General features: G+C 35.2%; 2 protein-coding genes across 11 annotated transcripts in view; one reads left to right on the top strand and one right to left on the bottom strand.

Moving 5' to 3' along the window:
• Positions 1-23,649, top strand: part of Slob (Slowpoke binding protein) — a 543,833-nt gene that overhangs the window by 65,325 nt on the left and 454,859 nt on the right. The gene's annotated exons all lie outside the window — the stretch shown is intronic.
• Positions 3,207-20,120, bottom strand: LOC110833635 (lipase 3-like). Of its 3 annotated transcripts, none has more exons than XM_022071942.2 (10): positions 20,085-20,120; positions 16,218-16,332; positions 15,320-15,429; positions 13,890-14,091; positions 12,983-13,097; positions 10,652-10,886; positions 9,024-9,185; positions 6,461-6,545; positions 4,263-4,408; positions 3,207-3,389 (listed from the first exon to the last, which is right to left on the bottom strand). In XM_022071942.2, the coding sequence occupies exons 3-10, from the start codon at positions 15,419-15,421 to the stop codon at positions 3,228-3,230; spliced, it is 1,209 nt and encodes a 402-aa protein (XP_021927634.1). In that variant the 5' UTR covers positions 15,422-15,429; positions 16,218-16,332; positions 20,085-20,120; the 3' UTR covers positions 3,207-3,227. The 3 variants fall into 3 exon arrangements, with proteins under 3 accessions (XP_021927634.1, XP_021927633.1, XP_021927635.1); XM_022071941.2 differs by lacking the exon at positions 20,085-20,120 and adding an exon at positions 17,249-17,392; XM_022071943.2 differs by lacking the exons at positions 9,024-9,185; positions 20,085-20,120 and adding an exon at positions 17,249-17,392.

The raw sequence follows: 23,649 nt of genomic DNA, 5'->3' as shown, positions 1-23,649 counted from the left end.
GATATAACAAGAGACGGAGTTAAATAACATATTTGATATTAATATTTAAATTTTTAACACTTTTTTAAATACTTGAGTTTGCACTATTTATGGTAAATAACTAGTGTCGTGTAAAATAGCAAAGATAGAATTTGTAAAATATTTAATTTCAGTATTTTACTACGTTTTTTACAATTGCCAATTTTATTCACAATGCGTCTTTGAATTATATTACTCGTGTATTTGCCATTATTTTATCAGAACTCTAATGTGAAATGTCCGTATTGTACTTTTTGCAACTCATTATCAGTTTTTGAAATTTATTGCATAATAAATTTCACTGCTATCATAAATTTCGTTACGCCATCTTTCATTTCGAGTCTTGCTTCATAATAAATCATGCTGCCAGATGTTACATTCTGTATCACTTGTGTAAATATTTTAACTTGCTAGTCATAACTGAGCAGAACGATGTAAATTATCTTCTAATATCCAACAGAAACGTCGACAAATAGGTCTTGGCGCTTGTCATTTGGAATGCGAGTTTTTTTGGAGACTTTCGTATCTGATACAGTCTACTTAATTAATTTTTTATGCTATTATACAGATCGGCTGTAAGTATAGAAACGAAAAGGTTTTTTTTTTAATTTTATTGGCACAAATGAACACATCATTAAGAATTGTTTGTAAATCTGCATGTTTTAACTGCAAACTACGAAAATAATTTCGATTAAATTTGGCATAGGTCGTCTACACTAAACTCTAAAATTTAAATTCGCTATACGGTCAATTATAACCTCTTTCATATATTTAAAAAACTGCTCGTATAAAAAATTAGAACGTGGTATAAAATATAGATCTGATAAAGATATTAAACTTTTATTTGGAATATATTTCCCGTAGGCTTGTGTGAATATTTAAAACAATACGAGGATATATATATATATATATGTTTGATTGTTCAAAAAAAATAATACTTATTGCACCGATAGAAGTTCTAATTATTAACGTCAATAACAGAAAACCAAATTGGTTACTGGTATATAAATATATATAATTATATATAATATAATCGTAAATTTTTATTTCATATTGATGAGAAATTTATTTTCGTTCAGCGGATTATCCCTCAAGTAACAATTCTTAAAAATTATATCTTGTACTCTATATTTAACATGATTACTGACAATCTGAATACCACAATTGAATGCCTCAGATACACAGATTCATTGTCCCATTTCTGTTCAAACGAAACCTAACCTAACATTTCGTGCAAGGTGGCCTATATATTGTGCAAACAAGTCTTAACATTCCTCATGTAATTAAGCAAAGAACGTCTGCTATAAGGACCTTGGACTTGGAGCACCTGTCACGCGTAAATAGTGAATCATGTTGGAACATAAAATATAACCATATTTTGATCACCATTTATTACGAATCACCACTATAACTGTTATTCGCCTGCTGTTGTTTGTTGGTTATTTCACGAATTAGCCACCTGTTCTGTCCAGAATCAGGGTTAGTGACGACTGACAGCTTGTCCTGGGTTCGATTTCCAACAGCCTGACCCCAAGATGAACATTTTTACATTCTATCCGAGATATAAGCTAAGAAGGAGGATTAATATAGGTTTTTTTATAAGCTTTGTTGATCAAAATTTAATATAAAATATTCAAAATACGCTTATTTATTATTTACGTCATCCTACCCATATGCCATTTGTACGTCGAGGTCTCGGTATGCTTTGGTTTGCCAGTGAATTTTATGTAAGTTGCAGGCGATAGATTTCAATCATTCGAAAGAGGAAACTTTACTTGGAATTCAAAGTTTCGATGATATTCACTCAGATCCTTACATCTTTGCTTGCAGACGTGTCTTTAAAAAAAATCACTCTTCTATGTCGTCTCAGCGGGGGCAGTCACTTTACAGTAGCCATGACACATCCATTTTTATTGTAAACTTCATAAATAAGTTAAATCTACATATCGGATCTACACGTAAGAATTAAAGTTGCTGTGTTCTAAATTAATAACGAACTGAAGAAACAAAGATTAATATTTCGCATAATTTAATCGGTTAAATACAATTAGGACTGATCATCATGGCGAATCAATGTTTACGCTAAGTAGTCGCATGAGTATTAAACGTCATTACAAGACTTCAGTTCGTAATTCTACAATTTGCTTTCTTTAACATCATTTAGAAGATTCTTCCACATTGTTCCTTCTCCCCATGCTTATTCAATGAGAGTTAGAATCACATTCTGCCAAGTTCTGACATTTGCCAACCCTAACCTGTACGGCAACATTAAATAATTGATGGAACGGATGGTTAGAGATGTTAAATTAAGAGTGACGATCATGTTTTCTGATATTCCAGTGCTGGGTCATAACTCCATTACAAGGCTTAAGGCTTCAAGCTTCTGTTACCCGCGTCAATTTACTTGAAGTCTTTACTTCGTAATAGGGATTTTGGTTCGACTCGTCACGTCTTGGTTTATGCAACGGTACGGCAGTGAAATCACTCTGACTATTCTGTGTAGTGGAGTTGGCTGCTTACACTTGCTAACTGACGATGTTGTGCGCAGAACGGAACTGTCGTACTGAGCCGATCATGCGCAGAGCGTGTCAAACTAATATTCCACTCTCCCCTTCTTCCCTTCTGAGAGACCCAATGTAAAACGACGTGGACACTCATCAACAGACGACACAAGACAGCAAGACAGACCGAAAACCTGGCACTCGTACTTGATATTCTGGAGGTCTCGGGTTTAGATCTGCTATCATGACTGCGGGTTTCGAAGTTTTACTCAGTACTTACAGAAAAATGTAGAGATTATACCTTAAATTAGGCCATGATGCTTCTTATAGTCGGTAAAGTAGCTTTTGGCCGGTAGAGAAGCTGGCGGACGGGCCTACTCTGTGTAACTGAGTTGGCACGGTCAGTGCATTTCTTTTGTTTGGGGCTCCTCGGTGCAATCAGCACAAGAGACTCGCTCCTAGCCTTCCCCTTGAAAATCCCACGGGCCAAAAACTACTGCGCCGACTATACCACATCCTTTCAAATTAATAATTAATTAATCGTTATATCATTAAACGCTACACAGCTGATTTATTGGCAGTATGATTAAATAAATCATATATAATTGTAATCTAATGTACCGTTTAAGGTGAAATGGAAAATGGAATGGGAGTGAGAAATGTAAAACGTGTAAGTAAACTCTGAAATAATGAAATAATAGATAGATTTTATGTCAGAGTTTTAAATCTCTTCATAAGGTAAATAATATGATCATTTATTAAGGGATTTACGTCGTTTGCTACTATGAAGTCGATGTGGTTGAATTGATCCCACGGGACCCGGTACAGTTCCACAACATTTGGCAAAGTGTTGTTCAATTTTAGAACATCCTGTAGAGGAAAAGCAGAAACATAAATAAGATTCATACCGAATTAAATATCACACGATAATATAAAATATATAAAAATTCTGGACTTTGATTACACGTGGAATACCCTACCTGTCAGTTCGAAAGCTTTCCTACATCGACACAGCTGTTCCTAAAACGATTATTAATAGATGTTAAAATACTAATCGCTCCCATTTAAAAACTTAAAGATTAAAATATACGTGCTTTTATGAGTTTTAAGTTTTGGATGAGCTTTAGGGTTGAAGATGGAGGCAGTATTTTCCTCCGAAACGTTGGTGTCTACTTTGCCTAAAAATCCACACGACTTTAAAAATCAGGAGAGTAATATCGATATATTGACCGACTTGGGAACCTCAAATATCGTGTCTTAGAACTATGTCTTTCACTGTTTGAACGAAATTGACTGATTTGTAAATTGAATCATTATATTAAATATTGAAAACTAAAAACACTTGTAATACGTTTTCAATTGCCATGCACAATGGTTGTAGACGTCCACTTTAAAACAGACCGATGTATGCAAAGGATACATTTTACAATTTGTATGTAAAGAAAGGTTATTTTCTCAAATAAAATTCAGTTCTTTTCTAGAACATTTGGAGGAATTGATGTATTCTTCAGGATAATAATCCTACGTTTAAAACTGTATTTATTATACTCAGAGCTGTTTGTAATACGTGAAATTTTCCATACAGTATTTTATCACGCTTAAAAATCCATCGACCTCGGCCGGGTTTAAACCCACGAACCTTAGGTTCAGTGGCGAGCACGCTAACAGTTAGTCCACCGAGGGCGACTAACTTGATAAATATTATGTTTAATTGTTATGTTTATTTTTAAACAAAATACGTACAGTTGGGTCTGCAAACGGATCGTTACTGCCGTAAAACAAAGCTACTGGAGCAGTGACCGCTTGTAGATTATACTCAGGAGGCGTCGGTTGTCGGTATTTTGCCATGTTCAAATTCTCATAGTCATATTGTAGAAATTTTCCTGAATCTGTAAGGAACGTAACAAGAACTTAGCGTTATATTTAAAACTCAGCACAAACTACTACATATTAATCCTTTCACGTACAAAATATCTTTGGAAATAATAGAACTTTGCAATGTTCTACAGCAGAGGTATTCAACCTTATTTGTTCGCGTACCCCCAGATATAATTTATCTTTAACTTTGAACCCCCAAAGTTGTTGGTGTATAATTCAAGTTATACATAGTATATAATCTACATCTAAAATATATTAAATAAATTACATTACTGATTATTCAGTGTTTTATCATAAAATAATATTATTTTTTTAAAATTTCACGTACCCCCTAAGATGTCTTCGCGTACCCCCAGATATAATTTCTCTTCAACTTTGTACCCCCAAAGTTGTTGGTGTATAATTCAAGTTATACATAGTATATAATCTACATCTAAAATAAATTAAATAAATTACATTACTGATTATTGAGTGTTTATCATAAAATAATATATATTTTTAAATTTCACGTACCCCCTAAGATGTCTTCGCGTACCCCCAGATATAATTTCTCTTCAACTTTGTACCCCCAAAGTTGTTGGTGTATAATTCAAGTTATACATAGTATATAATCTACATCTAAAATAAATTAAATAAATTACATTACTGATTATTGAGTGTTTATCATAAAATAATATATATTTTTTTTTAAATTTCACGTACCCCCTAAGATGTCTTCGCGTACCCCCAGATATAATTTCTCTTCAAATTTGTTCCCCCCAAAGTTGTTGGTGTCTAATTCAAGTTATACATAGTATATAATCTGCATCTAAAATAAATTAAATAAATTACATTACTGGTTATTGAGTGTTTATCATAAAATAATATATTTTTTAAAATTTCACGTACCCCCTAAGATGTCTTCGCGTACCCCCAGATATAATTTCTCTTCAAATTTGTTCCCCCCAAAGTTGTTGGTGTCTAATTCAAGTTATACATAGTATATAATCTACATCTAAAAATAAATAAAATAAATTACATTACAGATTATTCAGTGTTTATCATAAAATAATATATGTATTTTTTTAAATTTCACGTACCCCCTAAGATGTCTTCGCGTACCCTCGGGGGTACGCGTACCCCAGGTCGAATACCACTGATTGTGTTTGAGAACAGGTTGCTGAGGAGGAATATTTGGACCTAAGAGGGATTAATTTCTTGGAGGCTGGAGAAAGTTGCATAACGACGAACCAAATCAATTAGACGTGCAGTCAAGGACGGTGAGATGGACAGGGCATGTAGCTCGCATTGGAGATAAAAGAGGAATTCATACAGGGTTTTGGTGGGCAAATCAGAAGGAAATATATCATTTGGAAGACCTAAACGTAGGTTGGGGGATAATATTAAAATGGTCTCAGATAGATAGGATCGGGTGATGTGGACTGGATACATCTGACTTAGGATAGGTACCAGTGGTGGTCTGTTGTAAACACGGTAATGGTAGAGGAAATAAACTGTTCTGAAATGTTTTTCAGTATAATCCTGAAGACATGCATCTGAGTTTATAATTCTTTCGACAACAGTTTTTATAGGATTTTGTAATTTGCACGTTTACGAATATAATATGAATAATATATGAATTATTATACTAGTACTAAAAGGGATTTGTTTACATGCCAGGAATCTTGCTTTCAGGCCTCGGCGCGATTTAAAAGTTTTATTTTATAAATATTAAATTGTTTTCATATTTATTGAAAACAGTTTAAGAGATCTATACAGTGTGATATTTTAAGTTATAAACAGATTAGCGAAAATAAATTAACAATATTAATACCTGTAAAGTCTCAAGGAAAGAATTTGGTTCTTGAATTTGTAAATAATTAACGCTTTCTTTAAATGTACTAAGTTACAGGAAAGAGTTCCATATTGAGATCAATACGATATAAAAATGTTTACTTTAGTGGTAAATAACAACAGATTCGATAAGAAATATCTGCTTTTTTGTGACCGAAATAGAAGCAGTTAATGAAAGTTGTTTGGAAAAAGCTTTTTAAGGAAGAATATTATCTGTACAGAAAATTTACCTGTAATCATTTCTTGGAAATAGTGCACGAAAGATTTCCAGGAGGCTCCAGCCGGTATAAGAGAAAACATAACAGGTAGCAGGGACTGAAAGAAAGTAGAAATTATATGAATATTACAGAAATTTCCATATTTCGAGGTTAACCAAATTAATTATCATTTTACATCCATGTATTTGTTATTATGAAATTTAACCTTGGACAGACGCTCCTTCCAGATCCGCTGTCCAGCAAATCGTCAAAGTTTGTGAATGTAAAGCCTTGTATCGACTGCGCGCGGCTGCCTCGCGCACCTGTTCTTGCGCGGCAAACTCGTTCGTTCGCTCATTGTGCTCGTGGTTACCAGCATCGAGCGCGGCAGCCGTGTTCGGCTGTGATCGACGCTGTTCGTCAGTTCTCGCAAGATCACCATGAATACAGCACAGTGAAATCCCTTTGCCGCGGGACAAAGAACCGCTCAGATTTGGCTCGACGCGAGCCAAGTTCGAGCGCGGCATTGTTCGTTCTGCCACGCGTGGCAACATGGTATCGACTTTGCGAGGCAAAGCAACGAACATTGCCTCGCGAGGCAGCCGCGCGCAGTCGATACAAGGCTTTACGCGATACGCAAAATTCAGACCTTATAAGAAAAATTGAGTTAAGGAACGAAAGTTACGAAACATGATAATTTTACGTTTTGTTAATTACAAAACATGAAAACATTTTTGTTACTGACTGAAAATTATCAGGGCGACAATCAGTTATAAAAACAGCAGTCAAATTACGCTCGATTTGGTAACTGGGACAGATGCGTATTATAGTTCGCGATACGCTGTTCCGCTAACGAGGCCTGACTGTTGTGTGTCAGTCCACTAGTCCAAGCTATGGTTCGCGAACTACGTAAGAAAATCAAAGTTAATATTAACATAAATAGGTTTTCCCTGAACGAATTTGGTTAGTGGTACATTTAATGCGTTAAATTAAAATTTGTGGTACGCCAGCGAAAAAAGGTTAATAACCCCTGCACGTGTCTATTCGTCTCGCAAGAATGCGAAGGTGACAACCTTCGGAAGCCACAAGACGTTCGGCCTTGCTTAGGTCAGTGGGGGCCTGAGGGGAATACAGAAGTAGGCCGAGAGTGGGGAGAGTCTCGAGTATCTCCCCTCCCCTTCAAGCCCCTACGCGCATGGGACTGCTTTCTGTTGATTCAACCTTAGAATGAAATTTAAAGAGTTTTCCAAAGTAATGAAAACCAATTATGTGAAAATGGGAGTAAAGCTAATTTATATAACAGAAAATGACCCCGGTACCCATTGGATACGACGCTGGGTGGGCTCCAGAGCCGGTCTGGACCCAGAAGCAGCAGCTGTTATGTGTTATGATATTTTAGTTTCATATCCCGAGTAGAAATTTTGGAATTCTTGTATAAATATCACGTAGAATTTGAGATAGATGTATTGGTCTGGAGTTAGGCAGGATTACAAATGTACCCGTTACCAAAACTGCATGCTTCGAGGTCACATCAACATCGTACACCGTTGCACACGAACAGCTGAACGCAGGCGAGTAATACCAGCTCACATGTAGTAGCGCTGGCAACACTGTACTGACAACTACGAGGTGCGATCGGAAAGTTTCAAGACTGCGCCTATAAAAAAAACAAAAACAAAAAAACCCCGTACACTTATCTCAGGTATTAAATTCATCCATCACCCTCGAAGTAGTGCCCCTGGGAGTGAACACAACGATCCCAGCGCCGCTGCCAAGCCTGGAAGCATCCCTGGAAATCTTTCTTTGTCAGCCTGTCAAGCACCATCTGCGATTCTACCTGAATCTCTTCTATCGTCTCAAATCTCCTTCCCTTTAGCTGAATTTTCATCTTTGGGAAGAGGAAGAAGTCACACGGAGCTTAGAAAGGAAGTTGGGGTCGGTTCTTGCAAGATCTTTGAGCTCCTGACAAACGAGAAGTCGATTCTGCTTCTGGTCCTCAGACAGGAGCCTTGGCGTCGCATGTGGAGTTCTTCCTTTAGAATCAGCTGACAGGTCCCATAGCCTATCCCAACAATGTCGCACAAGTCGTTGATGGTGAGACGTCGATCTTCGTGAATGGCCTGCCGAATCTTCGTAACATTTTCGGGCGTTGTGCTCGAAGATGGTCGTCCAGAACGCTCGTCATCATCGACAGAGGTTCGGCCATTTTTAAAACGTGAATGCCACACAAAAGTTTGCGGACTCCCCAAATGCTTGCTTTAGCATTTCATAGGTTTCCGTAGCCGTTTTGGCGAGTCTTTGGCAAAATTTGATGCACACGCCATTCCGAAATCGCAGGAGGGTCGGTGTAATGCACTACCAAAACGCCCGTAACTAAGAAACAAATGCTAATTCGATGATGCCGGCTGGCACACTGATTCACTATGAATGTAGGCCGCACCCCCTAGCGGCAGAAGCTCGTACTACATCCGGTTCGCCCTCTATTGACACAGTCTTGAAACTTTCCGATCGCACCTCGTGTGAGTCGCGGGTTAAGGGGCGGAGTTCAGCCGTGGCCTTGAGGCATTCGAATTCAATGGCGACTACTGTAGCTTACCTCGTTTAATTGTTTGTAATCGTATCCGAACAGCTCGAAAATAATATAACTGCAAATTATTCTGGCTTTTTCGTCTGTGCATACTTTTTCTGCTATGAAATCCATAAACTTTGATCTTCTTACTGCATTTATTTTCAGTGAACTCAGAAATCGCAAGGTTGTCTGAAAGTAGTAGATATACAAGACGGATCAACAATTAAAGTGTAAATATTTTATGAGCAACGAATTATATATTTTTTTAGTAAACTATGCAAAAACATGTTTCTAATTATATGTCATAATAAGAACACAAACGTTTAAAGTTCCAAAAAATAATGCGTTTTTACAAGCTATTAAAATTTTATTTCATTAACGTAGGCTCTTTCTGAGGCCAAAAACATAAACTTCCTTAACATTATTACTGTAATGTTTGTAGTGTATCTGATTTAAAAGTTCCGTGTTCGAATATAACGCTAGACAAACAATAATACTACTTAAAAAATTACATACTTTAGAATTGTTGTTGTTTCGATAAGTATACTAATATAAATTATACCTATAAAAACATAAATTCCCATATTGAAATAAACGTAAGAACTGATAAGTGTCCAGTCTCTTGGTCAGTCGTCTATGTCAGTGGTATTCAACCTTTTTTGTTCGCGTACCCCCAGATATAATTTCTCTTCAACTTTGTACCCCCAAAGTTATTAGTGTATAATTCAAGTTATACATAGTATATAATCTACATCCAAAATAAATTAAATAAATTACATTACTGATGATTCAGTGTTTATCATAAAATAATATATGTATTTTTTTAAATTTCACGTACCCCCTAAGATGTCTTCGCGTACCCCCAGATATAATTTCTCTTCAACTTTGTACCCCCAAAGTTGTTGGTGTTTAATTCAAGTTATACATAGTATATAATCTACATCTAAAATAAATTAAATAAATTACATTACCGATTATTCAGTGTTTATCATAAAATAATATATTTTTTAAATTTCACGTATCCCCTAAGATGTCTTCGCGTACCCCCGGGGGTACGCGTACCCCAGGTTGAATACCACTGGTCTATAGGGTCTCTTGAGAAGCTGATAGTCGCTTTTGTTCAAGAAGTGCCCCCTGGAGTCCGAAGTATCGTTACTTTGTTTACAGCAAAAGTTACTGTGTCCTGATATGTCAGATGAATTTAGTCGAAATTATTTTACGATGTACTTTAACATTGTATTTATGAAATAATAGATATGCAATATCTCTAAACACTAAAAGAATTTATGCTTTTGTGCGAAATTAAGGGGATCTGTTCCTGGAGGGTGCAGTTGAATACGAATCTGTTCTGAGAATGACACTTTAAGAACCGCTTTCTTGTTTGAATCACTATAACTGTGTTTTATTTGGTTGGGTATATTTTTATTTATTTATTTTATTATTTAGGTCAAGTCACTGTAAACGGCTTGAATAATCTCGCGTGCCGTATAATCTTTGGGACTTTTAAGGTTATGCAAATGTGGATGACAGTATTCTGGACTGTGATAACGTGTAATTGTGTAACCGGTTACGAAGGAACATAACGTTTATATTTTCAAGTCTAAAACGTCGGTAGCCCGAACCACGGCCTTAAAGACCTCAGTACACTCTCATACCTTGTTCATCAAGTTAAGCTTATGAAGTGGAGTTTTTGAATTGGCCATAAACGCAGTAGGAGCCAAGGCAATCATGAGGTGAATTTTTCTGTTGTATTCCGGTTTCATCGATGTGCAGACGAAGAACATTGTGGTACCCATGGATATGCCAATATAATGCAGATTGTGATGACTCGTCCGATTTAATACGTAGTCGATCATAGATGGAAGGTCGTATATGCCCATTTCATGCCAGCTGTGGAATAAAATTAGAAGAAAATATAAAATTTGTTAATATTTATCGTATTTGAAACATCTTCACTTTTTATAAACTTTTGCACTAATGTGAAATGTCCATATTTAGCCACGTTTCGACTGTATTTTGTCATCATCATGTCAAATAATTATACATGAATTATCCTACGTATATGTATTATAAAATGTTTTTAATAATATCTTTAATCTCGCGAAAATAAACATATTTTTATGATGCATCTTATCTACAATAAGGTGTGTTGACTACCTGCCTTGTTTTGTTATGGATGCGTAAGGTTTATTTCTTATGTATTGGAGCCATGAGTGAAAGCTTTGTTAAATTTTGTATATGTTGTGGTCAAAGAGCCTGCTGTTAGACTTCCCGCCGAACACTTAAAATTTATTTTGAGTCCTGAATGCTGATAGACTCTTAAGAAATACAGAAACTCCGTTACATGCTAGTAAGGAGGTCGGTCTAAGCTTAAACGCAGAGGAAACTGAATATATGTTCATGTCTGGTCACTACACAGGGAAAAATCACCATATGAATATAATATCACTTTGAATTTGAATTATCTAATAATTTTTTGTAAGAATTGTATATTATGAAACTATTCATTAAGTAATTTTTTGGATCTTGAACGTACTTTCTGTGTCACAGGCCTGAATATTCTTCACTCTACGTAGTTACCATAGTCAACATTCGCCCCCCCCCCCTCCCGGGTCGAATGAAAGACCGAGTATCATATCGACACTACAAGTAAATATTTTAATATTTAGATTTTTCGATGTTTATCATATCGAAAAATTTCAACTGAATTATAGCGAGAATTACTACAATTTAATGTGTTGTTAACTTTGTTATATCATAATTCTGTATTTTTAATAACTCCATAGAGCAGAATAATAATAAAGAAGCTGATATTTGTTGACCTAGTCAAAATAAACCCACCCCCCACCATTTTCTATGAAAGCCGTGTCCACAATATATCGCCACTCGTGCCTGTTTTGAGTCATATCCTGTCTACATCGTCCCACGGGATTTCTTTGAGATTCAATATTTCTACCCTTGAAATGCAATTTTGCATCTTTTCCTCGTACGTTATCCCCGTAATTTATTTGTTGGATGATATTCCAAAATACTTCAGATTTTCATTATTTTTATAATTTTGATAAAGTGACATGAACACATTCCTGAATTTCTATCAAAAAACACGAAAATATAAGTTCATTAGACTTTAGGAAATTATTGAATCTGTCTTGTACTGTACAATGTCTGAAACATATGTATACACACATTCAGCGAATTAAATGAAGAAATTATAATAAATTAAACCATTACACACGTCAGAACAGTACTTAGTGGATCAGGGAATCTAGTGTAAGTTTTCAAAATGACCACCGTTAGCTTCATGGCACAGATTAGAGCGATGTTCAGTTGACTGACAAGAGATACCAGAGGAGCTGCTGTGTATGCATATATCTTTCTTGGACACCCTGTATTTTCATGTTCATAGACGTGTTATTCTTCTTTTATCAACAAATTCTGACACAGTAACTTTTAAAGATGCAAAACAGTAAATGTTGTCTGTCCTCACAATAAATTATGTATCAGCACAAAATTCTGTATGAAAAATAAAATTAGTTATGGCTTCTTAATTTGTAGCTCTTTTAAGAAAATATTATAAATTATAAAGTGAGAAATAATTCTTAATTATGAAGACGGAGTTCATCATTTTTATGACGAGACATGTAGATTTGTAGAAAGCATCCATTGATATAATGGAATAGTAATATTAATTTTCTCTTTTTAAATCTCTCCAGAATCATAATTGTTTTTACGTTCAGAAATATGTGGTCCTACTCTTTTGAGTACACCTACATTCCTGTTACACTAAAACAATCCGATGTCATTATTACAACTTTGCCAGTATTACACTAATATGGTTCCGGGAGATTATTTTTGCGTAAAAATAAATTTCAAAAATGTGACTGGAGATTTAAAATGTGAAATTTTTGAATACGAGAGGAGTGTTAATTACTGTAGTGTTATTAAGGGTTTCTGGACGTAAAGTGCCATCGCACTCTATGACTTACCTGAAATCCCAAAATTTGGAACTCTTCGTAGAGAGAGTGGTGTGTTTCTTAGAATATTTATTTCCTCTTGAGTTTCCTAACCATATGTCATATCCTTTATCAGCCAGCATGTAACCTGAGTAGGTAATAGATTACATAAAACAAATATATTATTAAAGTGGATAGGATAGTTTAATAAAATATACGGGGAAAGTTATATTTTCTATCGGGAATTCACGATTTAAGAAAAGAATTAAATCTTTAGCCACGAAAATAAATAACCCCGAATACCAAAATATACTGTGTCTGTTAGAATTTTAAATCAAACATTTTAGAATAATTCTAATTCTTACCTTATCAACATACCCGGAGAACTTCGCAGTTTTGATAGGGTACAAATTTATGAAGAAATTAATGCCATATCACAGATATTTATATATCATATTTATTTTTAAGAAATAAATTTGTTATAAAGTTTCTAAATAATGGCAAATACGTGTCTTTAAATTTACATAACTTTTAATAAATTTGAATAAACTGTAATCGAATAGTTTATATTCAAAAATTATTTGTATCAGCGAACCAGAATATCTTTCCATATTTCATGACAATTCGAGCAAATTTCTCAGCTGTATACGAATTATACATATTTTAAATGTTTTTATATCTTGGCTATTAAACCATAACTATTCTATATTAAATCTTACGAAGTTTTTAAATACACATTCATTTCCGCCACAAGGATTTGACATTTGCTTGTAGCTATATACACTTTAAATATAAATCAAGTGCTTTGAGAGTCGTTCAAAATTAATTTCAATTACAGTCCCTTGACAATCTAGGTACATTCTGTGACGTTTTAAGATGTTACAGTCTTCCTCCTGAATGTAAAGGTTAAATTGTTTGTTTAAATGACATTCGAACTCACACACGGATTTATTTGGTCCAAGGATGACCCAGTCAGCTGAAGAACCTGTGAGGCCATGTTGCAGGAACACGACAGGTCTCTTGGTGTCCGTACTGTTGGATTTTGGGCTGTAAGGAATGCGATGCATCGTGAGGATGTAGCCGTCTTCAGTTGTCACTGTGTGAGTCTCCGCCGGGTAGCCATATTTGACGATCAGCTGATGCTTTGGTTAACACATAAAATGTTCATATTGAAAATATCTAGGATAGAATTTTATTAATGAATATTTTAGCGTTTTCAATCTGATAATCTGGGGGAAAATAATATTCTGTACTTTGTAGTGTAAAGTTTTCAGGTCTTCCAGCTCTGTCTGTCGGTGGTTCGAGAAGCAAATTGAGTTCGTGCGTAGTTGATGATGTTACGTAGAGCGGGTATAAATGAACTCGAGAAAGGATAAATAGATTTTAATTAAATTAGATATTGGAAAAATTAACAAATGATTGTTTAGATATTTAAGTTTTAAATTGGGCCATGTATTTTTTAACACAACTTTATATAAGAGCGTGAATATTTCTTTGACAGAAATATTGGATAAACTGACTTTTTAAGCGTGCTTGAATATTACATGAGAAATATGGTGCATGGATGGATTTTAGGATACTTTGGTAAGAATGCATTAAAATATTAATTAATTAGAATTTATCACTGTTATCAAACATGACTTCAGGTGCAGTCAGTTCAATATTCGACTCTCATTTGGTGACTTTTATACTTCTCAGCAAAATGTTGCAATTTGCAGCAGGTATGAATGCGATTTATATGTGATAGAAGAAAGTATAATTAATTCAATTATGCAATGTGATTAAAACATTCTTATTTTGGTGTATTTGCAACATTTCTTCGATTTTTAAGACGTCATTGATTGTAAGATTAAGTAATTCGTTTTAGAGAGGAAAAGACGCCATGGAATGTAATACGCACCCCGATTTAAGACATTTTAAAATGTGAACATAGTACATCTTAAAATAGAGGAAATACGGAATCAAAAATAATTTCCAACTGGACACTTGTTATCAGTCTCTGGCAATTTCCAAAATTTCGAAGGAATAATACATTCTCCTTCTAATTACAAACTATTCAAGGAATGCAAATTATTACAACGTGAAATGTTAATTAATGAAAGATTAAACGTTTTGGGTACAAAAATCAAATCTCATTTGCACAGACGTGGTTCTTTACACTCAACAATAATACACAATTTTCAAAACTTGTTCAGTCCGTACAAATATTTAATAAATAATATTGAAATTCAGGTTAAAAGTATTGCGATCTCTCTGAAGTGCTATTATATTATATGTACACATTCACATATATTACTTGGCATCTGTTTTATAAATTCATCCTACAAATATGAAGAGATATCATGTATATTTATCGTAGTTTTACCATACCGTGTTAAGGTATCGATGAGGAATAGCAGCTTCACTGACAAAACCAGAGAGGCGAAGAATCCAGACGACGACTAGACAAAGACACTGCCAGACGATCTGCATCACCCGTCCTACAAAACCAGGGTACAAATTAACTCTACTCGTGAAGTGTGAAAAATGTTTCTTTAAAAGACTTACGAAATAAATTTATATTGAATTTGTGGACCAATAAGCATGTCGCCAACAATTCCTGCCCAATCTTTGCTGGAAGCTGGATTCTCTTTGATATAAAGTAAATTCATTGAAACTTATTTTTGGCAATTTCGAAAATGAAACATTTGCGACCCCATGTTCATAGGAACATTTTTTTTTTATTTTTGATCCTTGAACACGCACACAAAGTTTTTAAACATACTTCTGACTCACCCTGTATATCAGCACAAAATTCTGTATGAAAAATAAAATTAGTTATGGCTTCTTAATTTGTAGCTCTTTTAAGAAAATATTATAAATTATAAAGTGAGAAATAATTCTTAATTATAAAGACGGAGTTCATCATTTTTATGACGAGACATGTAGTTTTGTAGAAAACATCCATTGATATAATGGAATAGTAATATTAATTTTCTCTTTTCAAATCTCTCCAGAATCATAATTGTTTTTACGTTCAGAAATATGTGATACCACTCTTTTGAGTACACCTAAATTTCTGTTACACTAAAACAATCCGATGTCATTATTACAACTTTGCCAGTATTACACTAATATGGTTCCGGAAGATTATTTTTGCGTAAAAATAAATTTCAAAAATGTGACTGGAGATTTAAAATGTGAAATTTTTGAATACGAAGAAGTGTTAATTACTGTAGTGTTAATAAGGGTTTGTGGACGTAGAGTGCCATCGCACTCTGTGACTTACCTGAAATCCCAAAATTTGGAAGTCTTCGTTGAGAGAGTGGTGTGTTTCTTAGAATATATATTTCCTCTTGCGTTTCCTAACCATATGTCATATCCTTTATCACCCGGTAAGTAACCTGAGGAGGTAATAGAGTACACAAAACAAATATATTATTAAAGTGGATAGGATAGTTTAATAAAATATACGGGGAAAGTTATATTTTCTATCGGTGATTAACGATTTAAGAAAGGAATTTAATCTTTAGCCACGAAAATAAATAACCCCGAATACCAAAATATATTGTGTCTCTTAGAATTTTAAATCTTATCAACATATCCGGAAAACTTCGCAGTTTTGATAGGGAACAAATTTATGAAGAAATTGATGCCATATCACAGACCACGTCTGTGCGATATTGATGGACATATTTATTTTTAAGAAACAAAATTTGTTATAAAGTTTCTAAATAATGGCAAATATTTGTTTTTAAATTTACATAACTTTTAATAAATTTTAATAAACTGCAGTCGAATAGTTTATATTCAAAAATTAATTAACTCTGCCCACTTTATATCAGCGAACCAAAATGTCTTTCCTTATTTCGTGACAATTCGAGCAAATTTCTCAGCTGTATACGAATTAAACATATTTTAAATGTTTTTATATCTTGGCTATTAAGCAATAACTATTCTATATTAAATCTTACGAAGTTTTTAAATACACATTCATTCATTTTCACTACAAATATTGGGCATTTTATCCGTTCTGGGAGGTTTACTTAAAGCAACTTGTCCTTGTAAGTATTTTAAATATAAATATTTAATATTAAATAAATAAAATAACAATTTGGCTATAAAGTATTACGATCTCTCTGAAGTGGTATTATATTGTATGTACACATTCACATATATTACTTGGCGTCTGTTTTATAAATTTTATCCTACAAATATGAAGAGATATCTTGTATATTTGTCGTTGTTTTACGCACAAACAAATTTGAGATTCAGTTCTGAAGCAAGAATAGTCTTATATTTATCGTAGTTTGAACATACCAAGTTTAGGTATCTATCGGGAATATCAGCTTCACTGACAAAACCATACAGGCGAAGAATCCAGACGATAACAAGACAAATGCACTGCCAGACGTTCTGCATCACCCGTTCTACAAAACCAGGGTACAACTAAACTCTACTCGTGAAGTGTGTAAAATGTTTCTTTAAAAGACTTACGAAAGAAATTTATATTGAATTTTCGGAACATAAAAATTAGAATCTGAGGAATAATTTAGGATTACTGTACCTTTATGACAAAAGACTGACCTTGAAATTTCGTTAAAGTTAGGAAACGGCTGTATCGATATTTTATTCGAAAGTGATCAAGATAATTACATATAAATTGCTAAAATAAATGTTTCCAAAACAGGAACTTAATACGAATTGTGTAAGATAAAATAACATTGAGAGTAAAATAAATTGGTAGAAAGAGAGACAAATACATTTCATGACGTAAGAATCAGTGATCATAAAGCTGTTGGCCATTAGGGTCTACAAGGACTAAATGTGAACTATAATATTTAACAGAAAGAGAACAATATTTTGAAGTAAATATATTCCGATTTTTTTTAAATATACGGAAACAAAATAAATTGGAATAAGAATATTTGAACGTAATGAGAGGAAATAAATTTATTATACAAGTATTTTGTAAGAACGAGAGGCCAATGGTCCTGTATGTTTCTCGGTTTAGTCCTGAAGTCACGACTTTGTATGTTGAAAATTCATTAAAGGAGCAATTTCGCCTTGAAAATTTTGTGTGCACTATTCTTAAAACAAAATTTAGCGCTTATTTCTCTTTTCACGTTTCGGTCAATGTAGATGCGTTTCCACTCATTAATAACACTGGTGTGTGGCCAAACGTGTACCTTAATGCTCTTTTTATGGTAGACTCAATCCTGAGGACTTAGCTCAGACTCCAACTGATGACTGTACTTGGCAACTCTGATTTTGATATATTTTTTCAAAATTTCAGTGGTCTAAAAACCAAATGCAGTGACTTCATGGAAAATGTTTTCACTAGAATGTTCAGAATTTACTGTATTACAGAAACCTGGCTTAATGACTCTAAATTAAGCAATAATATTTTTCCGGAATCTTATTACGTGTTTCGTGCTGATAGAGATTATTGAAGCTCCAACAAAAAACGCGGAAGTGCTGGCTTTATTTTCAAAGTCATTTTCCGACGTTAAACGAAGGTATTATCTGGAAACTATTGAAGAGAGTCCGTGGATTGAAATTCCTGTAAGATACAACCACAGTCTACTTATAGGGAATCATTACTTTGCCCCTGGATTGTGCCATTAACGTATTCGAAAATTATTTAAACTCTTTAGAAGTTAATCTAAATTCTGATTTCAAATCTAAAAGTTCGTGATGATGATCAGTTATTAAATAAAAGTTTTCTTGGATACTTTCCATCGTCTAGTATTAAAATAAAATAGAAAACGACATTTCGGAGATATGGCTCTATCTCCGTCTTCAGGTACCTACTCTGTTGTTATTAGTATGGTAGGACCTTGGCACACTTGTTATTGTTACCGCTTTCCGAGTCTGATAACTGCGCCACTAAATGTAGTTCCACCAAGCCTTTTCCAAACGATGACAATAGTGCAAAGTGACACTAACGTTATGATTTCTAAAGGATTGATAATTTGAAATAAAAATTTATTTACATTTTCTGATCAAAATAAGTGTTTCAACAACCTTATTTAGTATTGTACTTTGGCTTTGAATCAAAGTTTTTTTGTAGTGTTCTGTCTGACGACAGGTCCATATGAACAGGATCCTTCCATCCTTTTCTCGGACTGGGACCTGTTCATATACGCTCTTGGCAGATGATCCAGAAGTGGTTTGCCATTGCCTTCTTCTGTGTGTGAATGGAGTAATTGTTGGGATGCCACGGAGGAAAACTCCGTGTTGCCTAGACCACGGCCTTGCCCAACACAAGTTATAAATTCGAACCCGAGACCCCAGGATTACAAGGCCAGCGTTCTAACCGCTAGACCACCTCATCTTATTATTTATTTAGTGTTCTGTCTGACGACAGGTCCATATGAACAGGATCCTTCCATCCTTTTCTCGGACTGGGACCTGTTCATATACGTTCTTGGCAGATGATCCAGAAGTGGTTTGCCATTGCCTTCTTCTGTGTGTGAATGGAGTAATTGTTGGGATGCCACGGAGGAAAACTCCGTGTTGCCTAGACCACGGCCTTGCCCAACACAAGTTATAAATTCGGGCACCGCCGGGAATCGAACCCGAGATCCCAGGATTACAAGGCCAGCGTTCTAACCGCTAGACCACCGTGGTTGTAATCAAATAGTATAATACAACAATCATGTAGTAACAATCATAGAGTTGTGTAAGAAATTCTTCACGATTCAAGTTAATAGAACGGAATATATTGCTAGTGGTGGTGACGCCATGTTGTGTTCCCACCTTTGTCGTTATTGGGTGTAGACAACACAGTTTCATGAAGAAAGAAACGTATATTTACATTAAGTGAATTCCAGTTTCTCGAAACTCAATTGATCACCCGTTATTTCCCGTTATTTTTCGTATGTGAACATAATTAATATTCTATATTAAAATGTGTATACTTCGTTTTGGTACAATATATACTTTAGATTACGTCTAAGAATAACGGGGAACTAATGGAATGATATTAATATGAGGAATGTTTATAAATATAATATATACCTAACACTTTAAAATTATTTTTATGTTTACGGAATATCTATATGATATTGCGTTAGTATAGAAACATATGAAAACGGGACGATTACTTTCATATATTTAGGTATTTTTTTTATCGATATGACAACTTGCTTACCTTCAAAGTGAACGAAGTTGATGTCTCCACCGTCTGAAGTCGAGTAAACGTGTTTTCTACGAGCAACACCGTTTTTATACGTATACTTGCATTGTAGCCTTCAAAATTCAAGGTTTGTAATTTTTAAATATATATATATATATACATGTATATATTGAAAAAAACTATTTTATATTACGTTCTTTCAAAAGTTTTGTTATGAATTTAGTTTAATTTCGTTAATTTTTAAAGATGGATAATTTTTATGGGTTATTGTTTTGAGTACCTTAAAATAATTATGATTATTTGCCTGAAGTATGTATTCTGCTGTCTGTAGGCTATTTATTTTTAAATTTATTACGGTAAGAGACAGGATAAATTTTAATTCTATTGATTAAGTAATACATAGACGGTCGCATTGGACACGCGGTCTGGGGCGTGGATCTTGATAGCTCAGACACTGGGAACTTAAATTGAATTCACACGTTGAGGATTTTATGGAAATTCCTTCATACCCCCCGTTGAACAGTGGTTACAGATTTGGTGAAATGGAACTCAAGCACACGATGCTTTTTCGAACTGAGACGCCATTTTACTGTCATGCCAACAGTTATGCTCCTAGTGGCTGTCGTTGGAATTACTACACTCCACTCCACTCTACAGAAATGTTTTGTACTCCCAGAAGATGGGGCTCAGATCAGTGGGATTGGAATTTGGCTCTCCGCGCGACCCCAACATCACAGGGGGTGACATCGGATCGCCTTATTTAAATTCAGAATTCTGGAAATACGGATAAAATAGCTCTCGTGCTACGCTTTGGGCAATGAAGCACTTGGATCGCTTTATTCAGAGCGAATAGACGTACAGAAGCGGTACAGAACATAGAGGAGAGATCAGGGCAGAACGGGGAACTTAATCTTTGGAGACATGTGGAAGGGACAAACACATGGAGGAACCTCGTGTGGATTTATTGTCTATTTGAGATTTAAAACGAGTTATTAGTTTAGTTGTAAGGGTTACAGATTTTTTTAAAAAAAAAATTTCTTTACAAAAATGTATCGTGCCCCATTTTGCCCCGTGCCCGGGGAAAGACGGATTATGATTGATATATATTTGAAAAAGTTGTAAGCAGACACAGGTTAGCTAATAATTATGACGTAAAAATGTAAAATGTCGAAACTTTACACATTTGAAATCTACTGAGGCCTAACACAGACGGTATACACGTGCAAGTTATTTTAGTTTTTTATATTTGGTTTTGTATGGAGTATATTTTATTTTGTTATAATTTTGTAGTTCCATAAATATTAAATAAAATGAAAATTTTTAAGATAATATAAATATTTCTTTTACTGTTTTAATTATTTTTTTCTTTTTGTAAAAAATTCAAAAACCGGTTTTTTTTTGAAATACTGGAATTCTAAAATCTTTTTTTTCTTCAAAAGTCTGTTTTTGTATAAACCCTAATGTGCACCTCTTCATCATGATGACCATCAACACCTGCACATGATTTATGGGCTCATTTCAAGCAAGACAAATACAGGATCCACCCTTCAATAGACTTCTCTACTTTCACTCGGGGCAAAACGGAGTACGCCATCCTGCCCCGAGTGTACTCTTTAAAATTAGGATTGTCCCACCAAAAATGACATCATAAAAGTAATGAAAACATTGTCTTTTAAGACTTTCAAGGAAACACCTTGTAACATGCGTCATTCAACAAAATGGATATGAATAATGAATAGGTTTTACCTTCACTGGAAGTTGGAAAAAAACTGTAAAATGTAAGAGCAAAATTCAGTAAGGGTGATTATTTCAGAAATTCTAACCACAAAATAGCGCTGACTGACATGTTCCTGTGCTGTATACTAATGGTATTTCATCCGGTCCCGATAGATCGCAGACGAAATAAATTCGATACCTCGTTCTGCCCTGGGCTTCCCTATTAACAGTCGAGTCGTCTTGTTGCAGAGTGAAGTATTTAATTTGTTAATTAGATAATTGTGTATGCAATAATAAATCTTCATCAGAAGGTTATGGTGATAGTATATCTGGCAGGCGCATACCTAGGCAACCCCGACCTACTACCACGCCTCTGTACAATCCCTGAGTCCAGGGACAACTTCAACAACCGACCCCCGTCTAAGCTAGGTGTCTGAGTGGAGGTCGGTTACATACTGTATTTAAATGACTTTTTATGGGATATTTGGCTGTATAGTCTGGTGGAATTTTATTGAAGTTTCAGAGAGTTTATCTCCATCATGGGGACACTCTAATGACGGAGTAGTAAGTACAGTCCGCGACTGTAATCTTGTGACTCGCGAAGTGAGGAATTCTGCCTTTAACGCTACGGACTTCCTGCATTCCTTGCAAGTCTTAAGATTATAGTCGTGGACTGTACTTCTGAAACGTCAGTCAACACTACGGAAGATCCCAGGAGACAAAATTCTTCTTATTTGCCGACCTGAGAACCTCATATGTGGTCTTGTGCGTTTTTCAACAAGTGAACTGTTTTGATTTGCATCAGCAATGCTTGACAGCATTTACAGTATCTAGAAATACTTTGAGTGTAGTATTACAAGTTAATTAAATAAAACTTATAGTCGATTGATTTTTTTTTACAGTTAAAATATTATTGCTATAAAATGGAATATTGTACGCTAAAACGATTAGATCCCCAACAAATGCAGAGGATTTTTCCTCCAGCCTCTGCGTTCAACTGGCTCTGGGGCCCACCCAGCCTCCTAAGCAAAGGTTATCGGGGTCCTTACCCGGGATAAAGCACGGTCGGGGCGTGGTGTTGACCAAACACCCATCTGGTGCCGAGGTGAAGAATGAGTAGGAGCTACGAGCAAGTGAAATAACGAAGCTGTGTGTCAAGGTCAGTGTATTTGTCCTTAGAGACAGACGAAACATTACACTATCGTACGAGTCACTCGTGCGGCCACGGTGGTCAACACTAGCCTTGTAATCCTGGGGTCTCGGGTTCGATTCCCGGCGGTGCCCGAATTTATAACTTGTGTTGGGCAAGGCCGTGGTCTAGGCAACACGGAGTTTTCCTCCGTGGCATCCCAACAATTACTCCATTCACACACAGAAGAAGGCAATGGCAAACCACTTCTGGATCATCTGCCAAGAACGTATATGAACAGGTCCCAGTCCGAGAAAAGGATGGAAGGATTCTGTTCATATAGACCTGTCGCCAGACAGAACACTAAATAATAATAAGATGAGGTGGTCTAGCGGTTAGAACGCTGGCCTTGTAATCCTGGGGTCTCGGGTTAGATTCCCGGCGGTGCCCGAATTTATAACTTGTGTTGGGCAAGGCCGTGGTCTAGGCATCACGGAGTTTTCCTCCGTGGCATCCCAACAATTACTCCATTCACACACAGAAGAAGGCAATGGCAAACCACTTCTGGATCATCTGCCAAGAACGTATATGAACAGGTCCCAGTCCGAGAAAAGGATGTAAGGATCCTGTTCATATGGACCTGTCGTTAGACAGAACACACAAAAAAAGACTCTTTCGTAAGCTTGACCTTGAATATTCCACCGGTCATAACTATTGTGGCCACTATACCACCTC

Source organism: Zootermopsis nevadensis, unplaced genomic scaffold, assembly GCF_977971745.1.
Source record: "Zootermopsis nevadensis isolate Lab colony 2312 unplaced genomic scaffold, Znev_1.0 Znev_ptg000024l, whole genome shotgun sequence".
Lineage (NCBI taxonomy): Eukaryota > Metazoa > Arthropoda > Insecta > Blattodea > Termopsidae > Zootermopsis > Zootermopsis nevadensis.
The sequence above is the reverse complement of the archived record's forward strand: the minus strand, read 5'-3'. Positions and strand labels throughout refer to the sequence as shown.